The 23,174-nt window shown below is 37.8% G+C and overlaps 1 protein-coding gene across 2 annotated transcripts in view; it reads right to left on the bottom strand.

The window, feature by feature from the left end:
- The window catches only part of Anxa7 (annexin A7), a 33,046-nt gene that overhangs the window by 2,467 nt on the left and 7,405 nt on the right, over positions 1–23,174 (bottom strand). The window contains exons 4-13 of one of the 2 annotated variants that reach the window (XM_020157970.2): positions 22,794–22,895; positions 22,177–22,241; positions 21,666–21,731; positions 18,256–18,358; positions 17,950–18,044; positions 7,368–7,481; positions 6,982–7,152; positions 4,547–4,717; positions 4,398–4,473; positions 3,243–3,355 (exon numbers count right to left, since the gene is read on the bottom strand). In XM_020157970.2, coding sequence (XP_020013559.1) covers positions 3,243–3,355; positions 4,398–4,473; positions 4,547–4,717; positions 6,982–7,152; positions 7,368–7,481; positions 17,950–18,044; positions 18,256–18,358; positions 21,666–21,731; positions 22,177–22,241; positions 22,794–22,895 — 1,076 coding nt within the window. The remainder of the gene's footprint in view (positions 1–3,242; positions 3,356–4,397; positions 4,474–4,546; positions 4,718–6,981; positions 7,153–7,367; positions 7,482–17,949; positions 18,045–18,255; positions 18,359–21,665; positions 21,732–22,176; positions 22,242–22,793; positions 22,896–23,174) is intronic. The other variant, XM_020157973.2, reaches the window with a different exon arrangement.

The following is a 23,174-nucleotide window of genomic DNA, read 5'->3' on the forward strand; positions in this document are numbered from 1 at the left end:
TCCACATGTAGAAGACTGAAACTAGATCACTGTCTTTCATCCTGTACCAAAATCAAAGTGGATCTTAATAGAAGGCTTGAAACTTTGAAACAATTCCAGGAAGTAGTAGGAAATACACTGGAACAGGCAGGTATAGGGAACAACTTCCTAAGCAGAACTCAAAAGGCTCAACATCTAAGAGAAACAATGAACAAATGGGACTGCATCAAATTAAAGTGCTTCTACACAGCAAAAGAAACAGTCCCTAGATTCAAGAGTCAGCCCACAGAATGGGAGAAAATCTTTGCCCAGCTACTCATCCAGTAAGAGACTAATGTCTAGAATCTACAGGGAACTCAAAAAACTCAGCCCCCAAAGAATCAACATTCCAATGAAAAAATGGGCACATGAATTAAACAGGGAATTCTTAAAGGAAGAGGTACAAATAACCAGTAAATACATGATGAAGCGTTCAACTTCCCTGGTTATAAAAGAGATGCAAATCAAAACAACACCGAAATTTCATCTCACCCCAGTTAGAATGGTCATATTCAAGGGCAATAACAACAACAAATGCTGGCAAGGATGTGGTGAAACAGGAACCCTTATACACTGTATAAGAGTTGGTGGGAATGCAAATTAGTACAACCACTATGGAAAGCAGTATGCAGATTCCTTTAAAAGCTAAAGACAGAACTGCCATATGATCTGGTGATATCACACCTAGGCATCCATCCAAAGGAATGTAAGTCAGGATACAATAGAGACACCTGTACACCCATGTTCATCGTAGCACTATTCACAATAGCCAGGCGTTGGAAACAACCCAAGTGCCCTATGACTGATGAATGGATCAAGAAATTGTGGTATTTATACACAATGGAGTTTTATTTAGCCATAAGGAATAATGACATGACATGTGGTTTGGAGGTAAATGAATGCAGTTGGAGGACATCATGTTAAGTGAAGTAAGCCAGTCTCAGAAAGACAAAAGCAAAAAAAAAAAAAAGAAAAAAGAAAAACAAAGACAACATGTTTTCTCTCAAATGTGGAAGACAGATCCAAAAGATAAAACATATACACAAAACCAAACATGATCATATACAAACTCATATATAGAACATGTTTGCAATAGTAGAACTACTCTACAGAATGGTGGGGAAAGAAGGAAAGGAAAAGAGAATGACAGAGCATCAGTAATATCAAAGCATAACATCTGTGAAGGTAGAGAATATAAGGAAATGTATTGAAAGCTGTTGGAAAATGGGGGGTGGGAGGTTAAGGGGTAAGGGAAAGTAATGGAAGGGGTTGAATGGACCAAGGTAAAATATACCCACAGTGGGAATGCATGGAGAAACCCCTTTGAACATCAATTCAAATATTAGTAATTAAAAACAGAGCTGTAAAATAGGTACAGTGGGTGGGGGAGATACAAATGGGAGGGGGAACAGTGAATGAAGGCAATTAAGGTGAGATTATACAGTTGATGACTTCATATACCTATATGAGGTAGAACAAAAAAATCTCTTGCAACTGTTTTAAGTGGAGCAGGGAGGGAGGTGGGGGGACAGACGATGGGGGCAGTGTAACTCATGTACAATATAAGCCTAATTGAATTGTCATTATGAATCTCCTCCTGTATAATGAATATATTGTAATAAAAAATTTTTTTAAAAACCATATATTATCCAGCAACTCCGCTACTTGGTAAATATACAAACAAAGTGAAAGCAGGGACTTGAACAGGTATTTGTACACTTATGTTCACAGCAGCCATCATTCACAATAGGTGAAGTTGGAAGCAACCTAAGTATGTATACACAGAAAAATGAATAAAGGAAAGGTGGTATATAGATACAATGGAGTATTATTGAACCTCTAAAAGAAATAAATTTCTGACATACGCTACTACCTAGATAAACCCTTAGGACATTAGGCTAAGTGAAAGAAGCCAGTCACAACAGGACAAATCCTGTCTGACTCCACCCATATGAAGTATAGTCAAATATAGGGACAGAAAGTCTCATAGTAGCTTTGACAGTTAGGAGAGAGGGGAACAGGGAGATACTATTTAATGAATATAGATTTTTTTTTTTTTTGATGATACTGGGGTTTGAACTCAGGGCCTAATGCTTGCTACCAGGTGCTCTACCACTTGAGCCAGTTCCACCAGCCCAGATTTTCAGTTCTGCAAAAGGAAAAATGTTCTGGAGGTGGATGTGGTGATGGTTGCACAACAATGTGAATAGACATAATGCCACATTCTAACCATTAAAAATGGTTAGAATGGTAAATTTTATGTACATTTTATCACAATTCTAGCAAAGATACTTAGAGAATTTAAATCTAAAAATAAACACATGAAAAAGAATTTAAAATACCATATTTTGACTATCTTTCTAAAAAATGATCTATCTACCTTCTATAGTATTATTTAGTAGTATATGTTTCCTATCAATTAAAAAAAAATCAATAGAGTTGATAGAATGGCTCAAGTGGTAGAATGCCTGAGTAGGAAGCATGAGGTCCTGAGTTTAAACCCCCATAACACACACACACACACACACACACACACACCCCAATAAATATATAAAAGAAAAACACAAGTCTATATTTACATAAGAAGATAATGATGAGTACTGAAAATTATTTTATAGTTAATAAGGGATGCTAAATTTCAATAATTTTGATACCCAATATGATTAACCTATATAGGTCTTTCATACAAAGCATAAACAAAATAAAAATAAAAAATAAGCCAGGGGCTGGAGCTTTAGCTCAGTAGTAGAGCACTTGCCTAGCATATGCAAAGCCCTAGGTTTGATCCCCACAGCAAAATAAATAAATAAGCAAGCCAGGAACAATGATGCATACCTGTAATCTCAGCTACTGGAGTGGCTGAAGCAAGAAGACTGGTTAAGCTCTGGGTTTGGGGCCAGCATGGGTAACAGAGTGAGACCCAAGCTCTTAAAAAAGAAATATCTTCCAACTAAACTAGTACTCCCCATAGACCTTTTCAAGTAGAAAAATCTCTTAACATTGTCTTCATTGAGATACAGTATTCTATTTCACTACTCTAGGCTTCTCTCTCAACAGGAGGAGAATACATACTGTGACTGTGCTTTTTCTACCTCTCTTAATAGTGACAAAAAGAGCTCATTCTTAGCACCATTTCTGAGGGTTTTCACAGTCAAGGAACTTTAAGAAATCAACATTCAACATCAAGCAAAACCAGATAAAAAGAAAGTATTGCTTTGCCTTACCTCACTTCGAGTGACCACAATCCTGACTAGAGTGGAATCATCTGTTCCAGCACCTTTCATGGAATAATAGAGCCGCTCAGCAAAGAAGGCAGAGCGGTTCAGGGCACACTGCACTGCAAAATAGGTATGCTTCAGAGCAGAATCAAAGCTTAACAAACCAGTCTGCCCCTCTCCAGCTAAATTTATCACTTCTAACCTGTCTTTGCTTTTTTCCCACACAATCATCTTAGAAATTGTAGAAGATGATCACCCCTTGATTTTTCTCAGCATATACCTTTCTTGCTGTGTCAGACAGGCAGCCTTCAATTCTAGAAGACTCCCTCTGGCGAATAAATCCTATTTTCTCTCTATAGATGCATTGACTTAGATTTTTTACAATTTTTCCCCTTATTTTGTGAAGGTCTGTAGCAAGTATGCCCCAGTAATATCTTACTAAAAGAAGACAAAAATCTATAAATTCTGCAAGTAATGAGTATCATTTGGCTAAGAAAAATATGAGATACACTGTAAGAGGAAACAGTTTGAGCAGAGATTTCAAAATGATACTCACAAATCTGACATCTCTCTTTGGAAAATTCATTTAGCAAAGATTCCTTCTATATATGGTAGGGAGGTACTAACTATACATATATTACTATAGCTACAAGTAGTATAGTGATATCTGTAAGATACTCCATTGCTAAGACCAATGTGTTACTAATATTCTTAGTCCAGTAGTATCCCCAGGAACATTTCCATTTTTTAGAAATCTGGGGGTGCTACATCACCAGAAACTGGTTAATTTCCAAAGAGAAAGGGTCTCATTGAGCTGAATACGTGAAAGGTGTGTTTTGAGGGCTCAAAATAATGTTGTGGTGGTACCAGTAGTTCCCTAAGACTTTCCCATTGACCTTGGAGGAAGTGCTATAATCTGTTGGATCTTCTTGCACGGTCCTCAGGAAAGGCATTCAAATGAAGGCTAAATAATCCCCAAACAGCCGGATTTGGTCACACCACCAACCATGGAAAATTATACATAAAAACATAGGATTGCTCAGCTTCTGCCTAAGCAGAGTCCAAGGAGACTATATTAATTAAAATTACTTAATGAGAACAACCATTCAAAGCTCCTACTCATTTAAAAATAAAACAAAGTAAAACACAAAAGTATCTTACAGATGGTCTTCAAACCACTTTCAATATATCCAGAAAACTCACGGCCCACGCTGGTTAACAAATCTCGATTAGCCACCTGCAGACAAAATTATAGGGTTAAATATGTTTACATCTTAAAATTGACACCAAATCTTCAGAAGAGCTCATACCCTGGAATAAGCCTCCATGGTAGCTCTCAGCTGAGGAAAGCTTCTGGTGGCAAGGATCATGTTAAAGCAAGATTCATCTGTTCCCAGTCTACCCTCACCAGCTTGATAGAGACGCTGAGCATCTTCCTGAGCCATCTGGTGGTTTACACTCTGATTCTCCTCACGATTTCCCTGTAAAAGAGAATTGGAAGAAAGAATAATTCTATTATAAATCCAAGAGTCTAGTCACTCTTGGCTTTAAAAGAATAACTTATTAAACATTAAGGCTAGAGTCTGTCATGTATATCTTTCATTTCCAAAGAAACAGCTAGTATTGTATTACAGTGTCAATTCTGGATTGTGTAACATGATCACAGTTTAACGAAGTTATGTTAAAATGAAGGGTTTCAGGATTTTGAGAGCTAAGTTAAACCAGATAAAGTTTAAACAAAAATGTCTATACTAGGAGATACAAACTACCATTCAAATGACAAAATTGTAACTGCCCTTAGTGGGGATGTAGGATCCATATGTACTGTCCTGAGTTCCACTTGTACTCATTGATGCAACTAAAAGATATTGAGCACTTTCTCTGTACCAAGCACTATGCTAGGTAACACAAGAGAGACAAGGTCCCTAACCTCAAATTTAAGTCTAGGGAGGAAGGATACAATACGGAGGCCTCACAAACTTGCTTTCCTTCATCCAAGTACAATATTTATATAGACATATCAATATATACATGTATATGAATATGTATTTATTGTGAAGACATAAAATGATGCATGAGCCTTATAAAAGAGGGCAAGGCTGCCCTCTAGAGTCTCGGCACCCATCTGAGGAACAAAATGGAAAGATGCTCCTTGAAGGTGGAGAACTGTCTTCTGAGAAGCACTTGGCACAAGGAATATACAGAAGCATATTCTAAATGGGCAACTGAACACAGCATGGGAAAAGGTGTTCAAAAGGAGCTGGGGGTGTGGCTTAGAGGCAGAGCACTTGCTTAGCACACATGAGGCCCTATGTTCCATCCCTGGCACTATGGGGGTGGGGAGAGGACGGGGATTAAAATAAATAAAAGTAAAACATAAATTTTTTAAATTGGGGTAGGGAGATGGCAGAGTGGCTCAAATGGTACAGTGCCTGACAAATTGCAAAGTTCTGAGTTCAATTTCCAGTTACCTACCTCACTGCTCCCAATAATAATTAGTTTTAAAAAGATGTTCAGGAAAAACTTCCTAAACTATTACCTTTGGATGCAAACACATAATACAGTCCTATTTTTCTAAACAGCTGTTTTTCTGCTCACCTGCTGAAAAAGGTACCTTTAGGTGAAGTCTTAATAATCACTTTTGTTTATTTTGGTGGGAGTGGGGTTTGAATTCAGGGCTTCTCTCTTGCAAAGTAGGCCTTCTACCACTTGAGCCACACCTCCAGTCATTTTTGCTCTGCTTATTTTGGAGATGAGGGTCTCACAAAGTATTTGCTTGGGCTGGCCTCAAACTATAATCCTCCCCAACTCACTCTCTCAAGTAGGGAGAATTATAGACGTGAGATACCAGTGCCCAGCAATAACTTGGTTTTTTTTAGCACTAAATGTCTGTTTCTAGTTTTCCTTGTTCTTGTTCTTTTAAAATCCTAACATTTACTGTTTCCTTGGCTCTGTTACTCAGTTGTAGGCACAATTTCCTTCAACCAATTTGTTGTATTTTCTTATTTCCATATTCTCTAACTTTTCCATACTATTCCACTCTTGCACACATCCTCTGCCTTTTGCACACTTTCTGTAACTACCTCCCTTGGCTCTTATGAGCCCCTCCTCTACTTTTAGATTTCTCAAGGTTATTCAGTCATGTACAGGACAGTCAATAACTCTTGCTATTAAATCACTATGCTGGTCTTTTGCATCAGGTCTTTCAAATACATCCTCCTAATCTCATTCTGTGTTTCTGATACCATTCCAAATACCCTCTTAGAGTATTTTCTGTCACCTCTCCAGCAAATCTGGGGATTCAGAATAATAAAGATGCCAATCACAGTATATACTATGAGCCTCAAAACACTTCTCTGCTTTTTGGCTTTCCTTGCACAGTTCTCACATTCTCAGTATTTCTATGGCAGTCCTGCATATCTTCAGTTGGTCCAACATAATTGGCAAGACACTGCTAAGTTTAAATCACCATTTTATCCCCACATCCCAGTCAGAGCTACAAGTGGGTTTATGCTTCCATAAAATCCTGAAGAGGTTAATTTCTGATTTCTTAAAAAGTCAAATTTACAGACATAAATCCCAGGAATAAACACAAAATAATCTGAACATTGGATTCTGTGTTGTCCCTGATAAAGATGGCAATATTCCAAGGCAGCTAAACATTAAAATGAATAAAGATGCTCACTGGCACCAAGCACCAAGGTATGTTCCCTCCACTACACACAAACATTCACATTGTACTCACCTGGCACATGGACACAAGTAAACGTTCAAAATGCCCTGATGTATCTGACCTAATGTCCTTTTCAAGGTCTCGTCCAAATTCTGACTGATAACATCTGACAATTTCTTGGATTTCTTGATTTGTTCTTGTGCACAAAATCTCAATCAATACTCGTTCCTGAGTTCCTGCTCCCTACATAAAGGGGAAATTAAACAAAAGGAAAAAAATCTTTTAACATGATTAATCTTACTATCCTACCAAATGTTTTTCTTTTAGAACTGAAAAACTTCAGATAATACAAAATCATATATTGCTTTAACTATCACTGAAAATTCAGAACAACTATAATTTATGATGTTTTACATATTAAGTAGGATAAAATATTCAGAGAAAATGACATATAGTACCTGCATTGCATTCCGTAAACTCCAGGCGTCATAATATGTAGGAGGCATGAAGAGGGCAAGGATTAGTTCTTCCATATTTCCACTCAACTCTGACTTCAGATCTTTGATTAAATCCTGTTTAATTACAAATTCAAGCTAAGCACACATGCTCTTCAAATTCTGTCACTTAAATCTTTTAAGGAAAATATAGAAAAATGAGATGGAATTGCTTCAGGAAAGCCTAAATTTCAAACCTCAATGTGATATATTAAGAAATAAGTAAATGTATACATTTAAAGTTTGTTGCGGGAGATTCCAAGATGGCGGCTAGAGGTAGAAAGCAGAAAGCGAGCCTCCTATAGTGAAATCTTGGAGAGCCGCTGGAGACACACTTTGCAGGCATAATCACCAAGAAAAGGCATAACTTTGACCCCTCCACATGTCCAGCCAGTGCAGAGAATCTCCACTTCACGTTAAACAGAGAAACGAGGAGGCCCCCGGGGCCGCCAGTGGCCGGCGCCCATACAGCTTGGGAAGACGAGGACCAGGTGAGCTTCGCGGTACCGCGGTTCCCCCACAGACAAGCCTGGGCCAGAGCAGCATAGCCCCCTGGACAGACTGACCTCCACCCGGGAAAAAAGAGAAACTGAGTACTAAGCAATAAGAGCAATAAAGACACGTGGGAAAGAGGGTGGGGCGCCCTGAGCGCTAAAGACTGGGGGAAGGGAATCCTTCCCGGGACTGTAAATAAACGAGCCGGGCGGGCCGGAGAGGCTCTGGCGGGAGGGGGCGCGCCCAGCAACCAGGCGTGGGGAAGCTTGTGAGAGGAGGGAAGACCCACTTCCCACGTGAACTGTAAACAAACATGGCGGCCGGCAGGAACAGCAGCACCGCCCAGTAAGCAGGAGCAGGAAAGCTTCTGAAAGTGGCAGTGGGAGGAAAACTTCAGAGGAGAGGGGGGAAGACCCACCTCCCACATGAACTGTAAATAAACACACAGGCCTGACAAGGCGGGGGCAGTGTCACCTTTCCCAGTGCTTGGAAAGGGGAAAGCCTGTAGCAGAGGCCCCCGCACAGGAGAACTCTGAGCAAACAAAGCCTGTGGGACCAGGTGAGTGCTAGCTCACCCCTGAGATCTGCATAAATAACGCCGCCAGCTACAGGCTGAGAGCAGCAGGCAGACAAGCCACAGTTGCAGATACCACTCTCAGAACTGCCTCCAGACGCTTTTTTTTCTTTTTCTCCCTACCTTTGATGAGAGAACAACCGAATTACACCTGCAAGCCGAAAAACTTACTGAAACTGTATTGCATTTGAACTGAGGACACTTGGTAATTATTAAGACTGAAACTGCATTGCACATAAACTTGGAAGATTTTTGGGTTTTTTTTTTTTTTAATTTTCTATTTTCCATTTTATTTTAATTCATTTTTATATATAGATATTACTTTCATGTACTTATTTTTTATTTTATCTTTGATTTTCAATCCTCTCTCTGTCTCTCTAATGTCTGTTCAGCTTACTGTCGATTAGTACACTAACACTCCCTGTTTATACCTTTGAAACTCTCTTGTCTGATACCTTGTTCTGCTTTCTCAATCTTGTCTGTATATTTGTTTTCCCCTTTTCTTTAACTTCTTGCTTTCCATCTCAGCTCACCCTTCCATTCTAAATATTACCATTGTTATTATTACAAGCTAGAAAATACTTAATTACACACGGTACAAGGACAGTAACAACACCAAGGACAATGACGGGAAGACAGAAAAAACAGGGAAACCAGTTTCCCCACAGCAAAAAATTAGTACAGGAACCAGAGGGGAATGAAGAGAACAGGAACTCAGATCCAGACTCCAACAAAATGAAGACAAACTATGCCAAAGGACCCAATGAAGCCAACAAGAATAATTTAAAAGAAGACATACTACAAGTACTCAATGAGAATTTTATAGAGATGATACTGGATAGGGTCAACCAAAATGTACAGGAGACACTCAAGAAATTCCAAGACAATAAAAATAGAGAATTTGAAAAAGCAAAAGAAGAAATAAAGGAAACCATAGAAGCACTGTATAAACACCAAAGTGAAAGAGAGAACACGATGAATAAATGGATAAATGAACTCAGGACAAAAATAGACAACAATAAAGAAGAAAACTGCCAGGATATGGAAAACCTCAGAAAAAAGAACAAAACAAAACTGCAAAACAAAACGGAAGGCCAATCCAGCAGAATAGAACAAACAGAAGACAGAATCTCAGAACTTGAAGATGAAATAGTAATTAAAGGAAAAACCGAAGAACTATTAATTAAACAACTCAAGACCTGTGAAAAGAAAATGCAAGAACTCACCGACTCCATCAAAAGACCAAACTTGAGAATCATGGGCATCGAAGAAGGAGAAGAGGTGCAAGCGAAGGGAATGCGTAATATATTCAACAAAATAATAACGGAAAATTTCCCAAATCTAGAGAAAGATATTCCCATACAGATGCAAGAGGCCTCCAGGACACCAAACAGACCAGATCAAAATAGAACTACTCCACGACATATCATCATTAAAACAACAAGTTCAGAAACTAAGGAAAGAATATTGAAGGCTGTAAGAGAGAAAAAACAAGTAACATACAAAGGTAAACCCATCAAAATCACAGCAGACTTCTCAACAGAAACATTAAAAGCAAGAAGAGCGTGGGGTGAGATCTTCCGGGTGCTGAATGAAAATAACTTCAACCCCAGGATACTCTACCCAGCAAAGCTATCATTCAAAATAGATGGAGCAATAAAAGTCTTCCATGATAAGCAGAAACTAAAACAATATGTGACCACAAAGCCACCATTACAAAAGATTCTACAAGGGATCCTGCACACAGAAAGTGACACCCAACTTAACCATGAAAAGGCAGGCAGCACCAAACCACAGGATAAGAAAAAGCAAGACAATAGAGAGTAACATCAAGTTAGGTACACACAATCAAACCTTCAAACAACTAAGACAACTAAATGGCAGGAATCACCACATACCTATCAGTACTAATGCTTAATGTTAACAGACTTAATTCACCCATCAAAAGACACCGCTTGACGAAATGGATTAAAAAGGAAGATCCAACAATTTGTTGCTTACAGGAGACTCATCTCACCGACAGAAATAAGCATATACTTAGGATGAAAGGCTGGAAGAAGATTTACCAAGCCAATGGCCCCCAAAAACAGGCAGGAGTAGCAATACTTATCTCTGACAAAGTAGACTTCAAACCTACACTGATCAAACGAGATAAAGAAGGACATTCCATACTAATAAAAGGGGAAATAGAACAAAAGGAAATAATCATCAATCTGTACGCACCCAATGTCAACGCACCCAATTTCATCAAACATACCCTGAAAGACCTAAAAGCATATATAAACGCCAACACAGTGGTTGTGGGAAACTTTAACACTCCATTATCATCAATAGATAGGTCATCCAAACAAAAACTCAATAAAGAAATCCAAGATCTAAAATATGCAATAGATCAAGTGGACCTAGTAGATGTCTACAGAACATTTTATCCAACCTCTACACAATATACATTCTTCTCAGCAGCCCATGGAACCTTCTCCAAAATAGATCACATCCTAGGGCACAAAGCAAGCCTCAGCAAATATAAGAAAATAGAAATAATACCGTGCATACTATCTGACCACAATGCAGTAAAAGTAGAACTCAACAACAAAAGTAAAGACAAAAAACATGCAAACAGCTGGAAACTAAATAACTCATTACTTAATGAAGAATGGATCATCGATGCAATAAAAGAGGAAATTAAAAAGTTCCTGGAAGTCAATGAAAATGAAAACACAACCTACCGTAACCTATGGGACACAGGTAAGGCAGTCCTGAGAGGAAAGTTTATAGCCATGAGTGCATACATTAAAAAGATTGAAAGATCCCAAATCAATGACCTAATGATATATCTCAAACTCCTAGAAAAACAAGAACAAGCAAATCCCAAAACAAATAGAAGGAGAGAAATAATAAAAATAAGAGGAGGGAGGCTGAGATCAGGAGAATCACATTTCCAGGCCAGCCTGACAAATAGTTCACGAGACCCTATCTCCAAAATAACCAGAGCAAAAATGAACTGAAGATGCGGCTGCTTTGTGAATGCAAAGTCCTGAGTTCAAACTCTAGTCCCACAAAAAAAAAAAAAGAAAAAGAAAAGAAAGGCTTCTCTTTGCTAGTAGGAATTTAATGACAATGCAAAGTCTCAAATGGTGACAGAGGAAAGAGACCTAAATGAATATTTAGCTCTGTGTATATTAGAAAATAAAATAAAAACATACAAAAATGGTCACAAAATTTTAACTCATGATTTATTTTTTAAGTTTTATGTTATTTCAATGCTGCAAGGGGGTGGAGTGGGGAGGAATCCAACCCATGAATTCATTCATGATAAGCTCATGTTCTACTACTGAGTGGTATCCCCGGGCTGGCAGAGTGACTCAAATGGTAGGGTGGCTGTTCAGCAAGCATGAAGCCCTGTGGTCACACCTAACAGCACCATACACACACAAAAAAATTAAAAAACGGAGCTTACCCACCTCAGTTATGATATATTTTCAAGGTACATCTTTAATAAATTGAGGCTTATAACAAAGGTAAGAAGAACAAAAACAAATGAATTAAACATTCAATTCAAGAAACTAGAAGAGCTGGATGCTGGTAGCTAACACCTGTAATCCTAGCTTCTGGGGAAGCAGAGATCAGGAGGATTGTGGTTTGAGGTCAGCCCAGGTGAATAGTTCTCAATACCTTATCTCGAAAATACCCAACACAAAAAAGATCTGACAGAGTGGCTCAAATGGTTAAGCACCTGCCTAGAAAGTATGAGGCCCTGAGTTCAAACCCCAGTACTGCCAAAAACAACAAAAAAAGACAGAAAAATAAGAATATCCGAGAGAAAGTATCTTATAGTTAAGATAAAAACAAAAAATAAAGACATGGAAAAAAAGCAGTAGAAAAAATTTAAAGAAAAAAACTTCTTCAAAAGAATAACAAATATCAACATAGTACTGGAATTCCTAGCCAGAGCAATTAGGCAAGAAGAAGGAATAAGAGGAATTCAAATAGGTAAAGAAACTGTCAAAATATCACTATTTGCAGACGACATAATCCTATACCTTAAAGACCCAAAAAACTCTACTCAGAAGCTTCTAGACATCATCAATAGCTATAGCAAGGTAGCAGGATATAAAATCAACATAGAAAAATCATTAGCATTTCTATACACTAACAATGAGCAAACGGAAAAAGAATGTATGAAAACAATTCCATTTACAATAGCCTCCAAAAAAATCAAATACCTAGGTGTAAACCTAACACAAGATGTGAAAGATCTCTACAAGGAAAACTATACACTTCTGAAGAAAGAGATTGAGGAAGACTATAGAAAGTGGAGAGATCTCCCATGCTCATGGATTGGTAGAATCAACATAGTAAAAATGTCGATACTCCCAAAAGTAATCTACATGTTTAATGCAATTCCCATCAAAATTCCAATGACATTCATCAAAGAGATTGAAAAATCTACTGTTAAATTTATATGGAAACACAAGAGGCCACGAATAGCCAAGGCAATACTCAGTCAAAAGAACAATGCAGGAGGTATCACAATACCTGACTTCAAACTATATTACAAAGCAATAACAATAAAAACAGCATGGTACTGGCACAAAAACAGACATGAAGACCAGTGGAACAGAATAGAGGACCCAGATATGAAGCCACACAACTATAACCAACTTATCTTTGACAAAGGAGCTAAAAATATACGATGGAGAAATAGCAGCCTCTTCAACAAAAACTGCTGGAAAAACTGGTTAGCAGTCTGCAAAAAACTGAAACTAGATCCATGTATATCACCCTATACCAAGATTAACTCAAAATGGATCAAGAATCTTAATATCAGACCCCAAACTCTTAAGTTGATACAAGAAAGAGTAGGAAATACTCTGGAGTTAGTAGGTATAGGTAAGAACTTTCTCAATGAAACCCCAGCAGCACAGCAACTAAGAGATAGCATAGATAAATGGGACCTCATAAAACTAAAAAGCTTCTGTTCATCAAAAGAAATGGTCTCTAAACTGAAGAGAACACCCACGGAGTGGGAGAAAATATTTGCCAACTATACATCAGACAAAGGACTGATAACCAGAATACACAGGGGACTTAAAAAACTAAATTCTCCCAAAACTAATGAACCAATAAAGAAATGGGCACGTGAACTAAACAGAACTTTCTCAAAAGAAGAAATGCAAAGGGCCAGAAAACACATGAAAAAATGCTCACCATCTCTAGCAATAAAGGAAATGCAAATTAAAACCACGCTAAGATTCCACCTCACCCCTGTTAGAATAGCCATCATCAGCAACACCACCAACAACAGGTGTTGGCGAGGATACGGGGAAAAAGGAACCCTCTTACAATGTTGGTGGGAATGTAGACTAGTACAACCACTCTGGAAAAAAATTTGGAGGCTACTTAAAAAGCTGGACATCGATCTACCATTTGATCCAGCAATACCACTCTTGGGGATATACCCAAAAGACTGTTACTCCAGAGGCACCTGCACATCCATGTTTATTGCGGCACTATTCACAATAGCCAAGTTATGGAAACAGCCAAGATGCGCCAGCACTGACGAATGGATTAAGAAAATGTGGTATCTATACACAATGGAATTTTATGCAGCCATGAAGAAGAACGAAATGTTATCATTCGCTGGTAAATGGATGGAATTGGAGAACATCATTCTGAGTGAGGTTAGCCTGGCCCAAAAGACCAAAAATCGTATGTTCTCCCTCATATGGGGACATTAGATCAAGGGCAAACACAACAAGGTGATTGGACTTTGAGCACATGATAAAAGCGAGAGCACACAAGGGAGGGGTGAGGATAGGTAAGACACCTAAAAAACTAGCTAGCATTTGTTGCCCTTAACGCAGAGAAACTAAAGCAGACACCTTAAAGCAACTGAGGCCAATAGGAAAAGGGGACCAGGTACTAGAGAAAAGGTTAGATCAAAAAGAATTAACCTAGAAGGTAACACCCACGCACAGGAAATCAATGTGAGTCAATGCCCTGTATAGCTATCCTTACCTCAACCAGCAAAAACCCTTGTTCCTTCCTATTATTGCTTATACTCTCTCTACAACAAAATTAGAAATAAGGGCAAAATAGTTTCTGCTGGGTATTTGGGGGGGGGGAGGGAGGGGGCGGAGTGGGTGGTAAGGGAGGGGGTGGGGGCAGGGGGGAGAAATGAACCAAGCCTTGTATGCACATATGAATAATAAAAGAAAAATGAAAAAAAAAAAAGTTTGTTGCATTCAAATAATGTATTTTACTCATTTATCTAAAAACAGTAGTTCTACTACTATACTAGTTATAGAGATGAATACATTAAACAAAGAATAACTCAAATTAACAAAATGCTAAACAGGTATTTACTTAGTACAAGAAACTGTTCTTGGTTCTATGAGGAAATAGAAATCATCATCATCTTGTTTGTATTTAGAAAGATAAACATCTAAAAAGATAATATACAGTCAACTACTCCAACACCACATTAGTAACAGAAATAAATAACAGAAAAGGTTTAAAGTGGGTTGGAGCTCAGAGAAAGCTTTTAGTCTGGATCTTGAATAATATATAAAAATTTTTCAGAGAGGAAGGAAAGGGGTAATTAAGGCAAGAAGATGAAACACAGTTGGCTCCAGTGGCTCACATCTGTAATCCTACCTACTTGGGAGGCTGAGATCAGGAGGATCATGGTTTAAAACTGGCCCTGGCAAATACTTATCATGACTCTATCTACAAAATAACCAGAGGAAAATGGACTGGAGGTGTAGCTCAAGAAGTAGAGTGCTTATTTTACAATGGCAAAGCTCTCAGTTCAAATCCCAGTCCCACAAAAAAGAAAAAAAAAGATGAAACACAAATAAGGGACAAACTCAGCATTAAATCATTGATTAAACTTTTTTTTAAAATTTGATGTCCAAGACTAAGATTCAGAGATTCTGTGTGTGGTCAGAGGGGGTGGGGGAGGGCTAGGCATGGTGGCTCATGCCTGTAATTCTTTATGTGGGAGACAGAGATCAGGAGGACTGAGGCTTGAGGCCAGTCAGGGCAAAAACGTTAGCAAGACCCCATCTCTTATTGAGACCAAATATGTTGGCAAATGCCTGTGGTCTCAGCTATGCAGGAGGCTGTAGGCAGGAAGATCTCAGTCTCAGGTATCCAGAGCAAAAAACTTAGACCTTACCTAAAGAAATAAGTAAATCCTGCTCCCCTACCCTCCCACCCCAAAAAAAGGTCTCGGGGTGTGGCTCAAGTGATAGAGGCCCTGCCTAGCAAGTGTGAGTTCAAACTCTAGTACCATAAGAAAAAAAAATGCTGTTTTTTGTTCTAAAGGAAATTATCATGTTTAGGTAAGTTTGATATCACTAGGTATAGATGCAAGAATGAGCAAAGCTTGCTCAGTAGAACAATAAGACAACCAATTTTGTTAGAGAGAAAGGTTTTCACAGTAGATAAGTAAATCAAAGCTGCTACTAAATCTTGGATTACTTTCCAGGAGGAGCCACTGGAATCTTTTATGCAAGGAGATAGTGTAGATGTAGCAACAATGTGCAGGATGGACTACAGTGATAAAAGTTATAAATAAGAACACATAGGCTATTAGAATATTTATTTATTTTCTTAAATTTTTCTTGGTGGTGCTAGAATTCGAACTCAGGGCCTTGCACTTGGTAATCACTCAAGTGCTCTACCACTTGAGTCACACATTCCCAGCCTGCAAATTCCTTATTATTAAAGTGACAACAGCACCAAAGACGAGGCTGTCCTTTTGGATTGTTTTTTTATTTTTTTGGCAGCACAGGAGTTTGAACTCAGGTCCTCATGCTTGCTAGGCAGGCACTCCACCACTTGAGTCACTCCACCAGTTCCTATTAGAGTATTTAGGTAAGAGTAATAAAGGTTATCTGGGTATGGTGGTACATGCCTGCAAGCACGGCACTCAGGAGGCCAGCCTCAACTACATACTGAGACACTGTCTCAAAAAAAAAAAAGGAGTAAAGGTTTGGCTTTAGTGGTGGAAATGGGAATAAAGTAGATAAAAGGTACATTTTTAAAGAGCCATATTACAGATTAGATCAATAAAACCATTTGCAAGTAGGACAAGGAAGTCCTGGCATAAAGTAGATACTGAATAAAATATTCAATGACTAATTAACAAAGAAGAACATGGTATCAAAGACGATTTCACAGAAGGCTAAAGAACACTATTTTATCAACAGAGAGTCAAGAGAAGAGGAGGCTAGGGGTAAGAAAATTAGGCTGTGAGTTAAGTTTTAATTCTAAAGAAATATCTGAGAAAATTCAGGCATAGTACAGGCTAGATATGAACTAAGGAAATTCATAATAGAAAATACCTTTGTGAGAAAAGTTAGTCTGATGTTGAATCTTAAGGAACTCTATACCTGTGTTGCACAATCAGTCTTAAGAATAAAGAAGTGGATCTGGGCTGGTCAGAGGAAAAAAGGCAGAGTAGAATAGGCAAAGCTGGACTAACTAATGGATTACTAGCCCATTCAGAGAAAAGTAAACTGGATGCAGAAATGTTAAGAAATTTTTAGGATTCCTATATAAATGGCACAGCAATGCTGGACAGTTTTTTCCATTATTCTGAGGAACAGTGGCAATTTTCAGCCATACAGTCTCACTGGATTTAGTCACTGATCATCTGTTCAATAATTATTTATTAAGGAGCTACTTGCTATACATTTGGTGTCAGAAACACAAAGATGAATATGACATAGTTTGTCCTGTGGCAGCACAGAGTTTTTGGGGAATGGGTGGTGATACTAATGATATCACATATTTACAAAGTGCTCTTGCACCACAGAGGAAGGAGCTGCAAAATTCTGTCCACAGCAACAAAACAGTAGCTGATATTTAAGCAGTATCTTGAAGTTGCAGAGAAAGAGGGAAAAGTATAGTAGACCAGTAGCACAGCATATACAAAACACAGAAGTACAAAAGATCACAGTATGTGTAGTGAATGGCAAGTAGTTCCATATAATTATACCACAGGACATGTTTAGGGGAAGGGAGAGGAATGGAAGATGATGCCAAGGACCAAAAATAAGCAGGGGCTATGTTGTAAGTCAAGAATACCACTGTAAGGAGCAGAAGATCATGATGATGGTCACAATCCACTTTCTACTGAACAATTTATCACATACAAGGCATACTATAAGGTATCACTATGAGATCAAGGACTACTCTAGAATGAAAAAGACTTTTAAGAGAAATATAGGTTAGGATTGTGGCTCAAGTGGCAGAGCACCTGCCCAGCAAGCACAATCTATATATTCAAACCCCAGTACTACAGAGAGAGAGAGAAATATTGAGTACATCACTCCTAAGATCTATGAAGTCTAATTGTTTTGCCTGTGTAACAAAAGTACTAATGGAAACACAGAATCCACTCTGACACAAATGCAGTCTACAGGCTCTTATTAGTGCTCACTCTAGAAAATAAAAACAAAAACATACCTTGCCGTACATGGTCTTAAAAGCTGCTTTAATTTTTTGCCTCTGATCATTGGAGCGGTTGGCAACAACATCCACAATTGCTTGTTCATCTGTCCCTGGAAGAGCCATACAGGTTTACATAAAGACAAGGTCCTTGCTGGGTAATCCTGGAGGTCATCTCTTAAGAGAACTTACAAGGCCCACTGTGTCTGATTAACCTAAAGTGTGAGCATACAGGTTGACATAGGAACTTGGTTTGTAATACAGATTTATTTTACTTCAGAGTTGATCACTTTTATTATAAAAGTCAAAATCTGTTTTCCTTACCAAATCCCTTCATTGCTTTACGGAGAACTTCTGCATCTCTCATAGCATCAAAGTTGGCAGCTGGTCGGATTGTACCTTGAGTGCCCTGAGTCACTGCAGCAGGCTAAGACCAAAAGATATAAATTCTAAGTTAGGATTCTCTGTTGACAATAAGGCAACTTAAAAGACTTCCCCAGATATCACTCATAGAAGGCCTATGTTTAGATTTGGGGGGAGGATATAAAAACTTTATTCCAGGGCTTATTCTGGAATAGACAGGAAAGACCTATCCTCCTTCAGGACAGACTTTTCTCCTGCCAACAGACAGTGTGATAGACATCAAACTTTCAGATGATAAGAGGGCCAAAATTGTGAAATTAAAGTCACAATCTTCTCATGCTTTGGCTTCCTTTTTGGTAGGAGGAAAAGAGATTGATCCCAGAATAGTGTGAGATGAATGACAATATTTGATTTAAAGATAGAAGTAGATATGAATGCCCAGTGAGTTTCCAAACTAGCAATATAATTTTGATAATATCCCTTCAATCCTACATGGGCCCTGTTTGTTACACATAAAAGAAAATATTCTGTAGTAAGAAAAAGCACAAAATACAGGGATGATTAGAGATTTGAGGAGGTACAATATTCTTCATACATTTTCTGGAAGCAAACCAGAAAAAATATGGACTGTATTTATCTGTTTTGGTGGTATTGGGGTTTGAACTCAGGGCCTTTTGTACTTGCTAGGCAGGAGCTCTGCCATTTGAGCCACACCCCCAGCCTTATTTTGCTATAATTATTTTTCAGATAGGGCCTTGTGTTTATGCCTAGGCTTGAGTGAAACATGATCTTCCTATTTACACCTCTTGTGTAGCTAGGATGACAGGTGCACACCACCACACTGAGGTTTTTTATTGGTTGAGATGGAATTTGGAGGACTTTTTGCCTGGACAGGTGTTGAATCCATATACCTGAGAAGTTCTGATTCCTGAGTAGTTAGGATTACAAGTGTGAACCACCATGCCCAGCATGGACGTAATTTTAAAATACAAACCTACATGGAAATTTAAATTGCAACTTAGCAAATACCTTAGTAGTAACTGTTTCAAGCAAGGAATACCAATGGATGCTAAAATTAGAGGGGAAAAGTCTGCTGAGAACCAATATATTTGCATACTTTATTACATTACAGCAGAGAAAGTTGGCAGGCATCATCCTAAATAAGTGATCAAAATTAATTACCACTAGTAATGAAATAAGTCAGCAATAAGTGCCCCCAGATATGATGTGTTGGGAAAAGAACATTTCTGTGGTATTCCTGCCCAAAAGGTCTAACCTTAATTTAAAAATGAGGAAGTATCAGACATTCCCTCATTAAGAAATACTTTACAAAAAACTGGTAGCACCTTCAAAAGTATCAATGTCATGAACAACAAAGACGGAGGAAGTGTTTCAGATTAAAGAGAATTTGAGAGACATGACAATAAATATAATGTTTCATCCAGAATGTGATCCTGAACCAGAAAAAGGACATTATTGGGAGAATTAGTAAAATTTAGCTAAGGTAAAAAGGTTAAGTAATAAGTATTATATCAATGTTATTTCCTGATTTTGGTCATTGTATTGTGTTATATAGGAAATTAACATTTGGAGAATCTGTGTAAAAGTTATATAGAAATTCTTTGTACTATTATTGCAAATTTTGTAAAGTGTGGTATTATTTCAAAGTTAAAAGTTGAAAAATGGGCTGGAGGTGTGGCTCAAGTGGTAGAAGACCTACCTTGCAAGCACAAAAGCCTTAAGTTCAAACCTCAGCACCATCAAAAAAAAAAGCTGAAAAAATTTAAAATATAATGCTATTAATTCAATTGTTTTATTAAAATACTCAAGTCAGGGCTTAAGAGAGATAGAATGAACCAAAATAATACCTCATAAGTTTTTTAAAAATTTTAATTGTAGTAACATGTTTTATTTAACCTAGTATCTCTAAAATATTATCATTTAAACAGGCAATCCATATAATTTTAAGTTATAAAAAAAGATCCAATATCTTTTTAGGCAACTGAAACTGAATTTAAAATTATATCCATTGAATACAACAAGCCACCAAAACCTATGAGGACAAAGTAAATGAGGAGATGGGAACATGACCATCTTTCAGTAGCCTTTAAAAAAAAATGTTGTTTTTTTTTTGTCAGTGCTGGGAGAATGAATCCAGGGCCTGGAGATATATATATATACATACACACACACACACACACACACACACACACACACACACACACATATGGACCCTCACAAAACACACATGCCCATGCATGTACAACTGTACTCACACCAACCAACCTGTACCTTAGGACTTCAAAGACAGGGATCTCATCCTTCACAAGGTAACCTGTTCTATTTCCATCTAAAAGCTCATCCAAAATCTACCACTCTGTTAACTTCTACCTACTGCCTTTAGATCTTGCTTAAGCTGGAAATTGTTATACAAAATAACTTTCTTATGTTATGGGTTTTACTTTTAGTATTTTATGTTTAAAAAATTTTTATACTGAGTCATAAAATGTTTCTGAAATTATATGCATACTTAAATAAAAATTCTCATAGCAAAAGTGATTAAAGTAAATAAAGATTATATAACATGAACAATCAACTTCAACAACAATAACAAAGGACTGAAAGTAATCTAGTATTGCTTTAGAGGAATATAATTTACTGTATCAGCAAAGCAACATTGTATAGTACAGAAACTACTAGAAGTTAGCAAAACTATAATCTAGTCACAGCTTTGTCTTTTGCTAGCTCTGTGGCCCTAACAAGTTTCTTACCCTATCTGGGTAAGAAACTTAGCAAAGGGAGTCAATAATTCACCACAGTATTTCTTTTCCCATACTGCATTCCTCTCCTATCATAGCTGCACCTTTACTAATAATAGTAAAATCATTAAGATTAACTACCATTATTAAAATTTCTTATAGGAAATCAATTAAAAACCCAAAAGGAAAGTAAGCATAAAGTATGCTACATATTCCTAGTAAATTACATAGGACATAAAAGAATAAGGCAATTTAAGAATAAAATAGTATTAAAATAAGGAGTGACACAGAGGTGGGATCACAGATTGCAACTAAGGGAAACCTACATGGGAGATAGTAGGTAGAAAAATTGCAGTCTGAAGCCAGCCCTGGGCAAAAATACAAGGCCCTATCTGAAAAATAACTAAAGCCAAAAGGTGGCAGTAAGGGCCTGCCAAGCAAGCTCAAGGTCCTGAGTCCATATCCCAGTACTGACAAGAACTAAGGGCATAAGGATAAAACCTGTATCGTTAAACTCCCAAGAAGTGGCGACAGACAAGTACATGAGAAGTCAGAAACAAAGGCACATATAGAGGACATGGTGATTTGTAAACATTAGAAAACTTTACTCACTTCACTGCTATAATCCAAAGAAACAGGAGAGAAAACAGGATAGGAAGGAAAGGATTCTGTACTGATCTGAAAGAAGAGTGGTAAGTTATAAAGGGAAAAGTGGAAAACAAATAAATCACTGCCAGAAATACCAATCATCTAGTCATCCAAGTTCACAGTAAAATTGCCAGTAAGGGTGGAAGAAGAAAAGGTGTTAAAACCAATGCCGAGACCCACATGATTCTGCAGGGTAAAGTTATAAGTATCATCATCATCATCTGTGAGAAGGACCTGCTTGTCTTATCAAATTTATCAGGATGCTACCTAAAGCAGATGGGCCAAAGAGAGCATGGGGTCTACAGAAGCAAAGGTTAAAGTCTTAAGTTACTGTGACAGACATTTCCTCTATTTCACAGAAATCTCTCACATCAGCAAAGGAGGGTGCTCTTCTTTGGAATTATCCAGTTCCATTTACCCAGACGGAACTGAAAAGATGGAAGAAAAAAAAATCAAAAGACAGAAGCAGAAGTACCTGAGCAGGGTAAGGAGCTTGTCCTCCAGGATACTGAGAAGGCATCTGTCCTCCAGGAAAGCCACCTATGTGTTAAAACAAACAAATAACAAACCCCACAAACAAACAGCACTGATCACTATGAAAAAAAAACATGGGAACATGCATATAATGTTATTCAGTGGGATAATTTCTTAAAGTATTATAATTTACTGAATGTAAAACCAACTTGGATCATAAGGACCTTTTTACTATTCCATGATTATGTAAGATCCTAACAAATAATTTTTTTCTTAAACACTTTAAGCAGATTCAATACTGATTTCATCTGGAATGATTGTCTGGATAGTTCTGGGGGTAGTTTCATTTGTGTACAGGAGTGGGCAGAAGTTGCTAAAGAATCTGCTTGTTGGCTTTGGGATTGACTTAATAGACAACTGGCTCCTCCTTTCCATTTGACTGATTACACTCTTCCATCAAATTAATATTATTTCACAAAAACTTATATTTAAAATTATTTACAGAAATACGTAAGCATTCACAAAAGACTATCCCAAACATAAACTAATTATTCTTAATTGCAACTGAAAAGTTCACAGTATCATGATACTGTTTCTTTCTGGACAGCTGGTACCTACCAGGTAATGGGACCTGTGCTGGGCTACCACCATAGGTCTGTGAAGGTGGCTGTGGATAGCCAGAAAAGCTTGCTCCACCAGGTGGGGCTCCAAATCCTTGGCCTGGAATAGGTCAATAAATTATACTGAAAGTCCTCATGATTACAGAGAAAACACAAAAACACCAAAAACAAAAAAGAAAAACGCATGCTGTTAACAGTTGAAAAAACATGCAAGTAATGCTATAATAGCAATCTTCTTGTCTATATTCACCTCATCAACTCCTTCTACATTAAAAAAAAGTTTAAGAGATGGGCACAGTGGTAGCACACCTGTAATTCCAACACTCATGAAGCAGAGGTAGGAGGATTAGGTGTTTGAGGCCAGCCTGGTCTATATAGT

The sequence above is a fragment of the Castor canadensis genome, chromosome 7 (genome assembly GCF_047511655.1).
Source record: "Castor canadensis chromosome 7, mCasCan1.hap1v2, whole genome shotgun sequence".
Classification (NCBI taxonomy): Eukaryota; Metazoa; Chordata; class Mammalia; order Rodentia; family Castoridae; genus Castor; species Castor canadensis.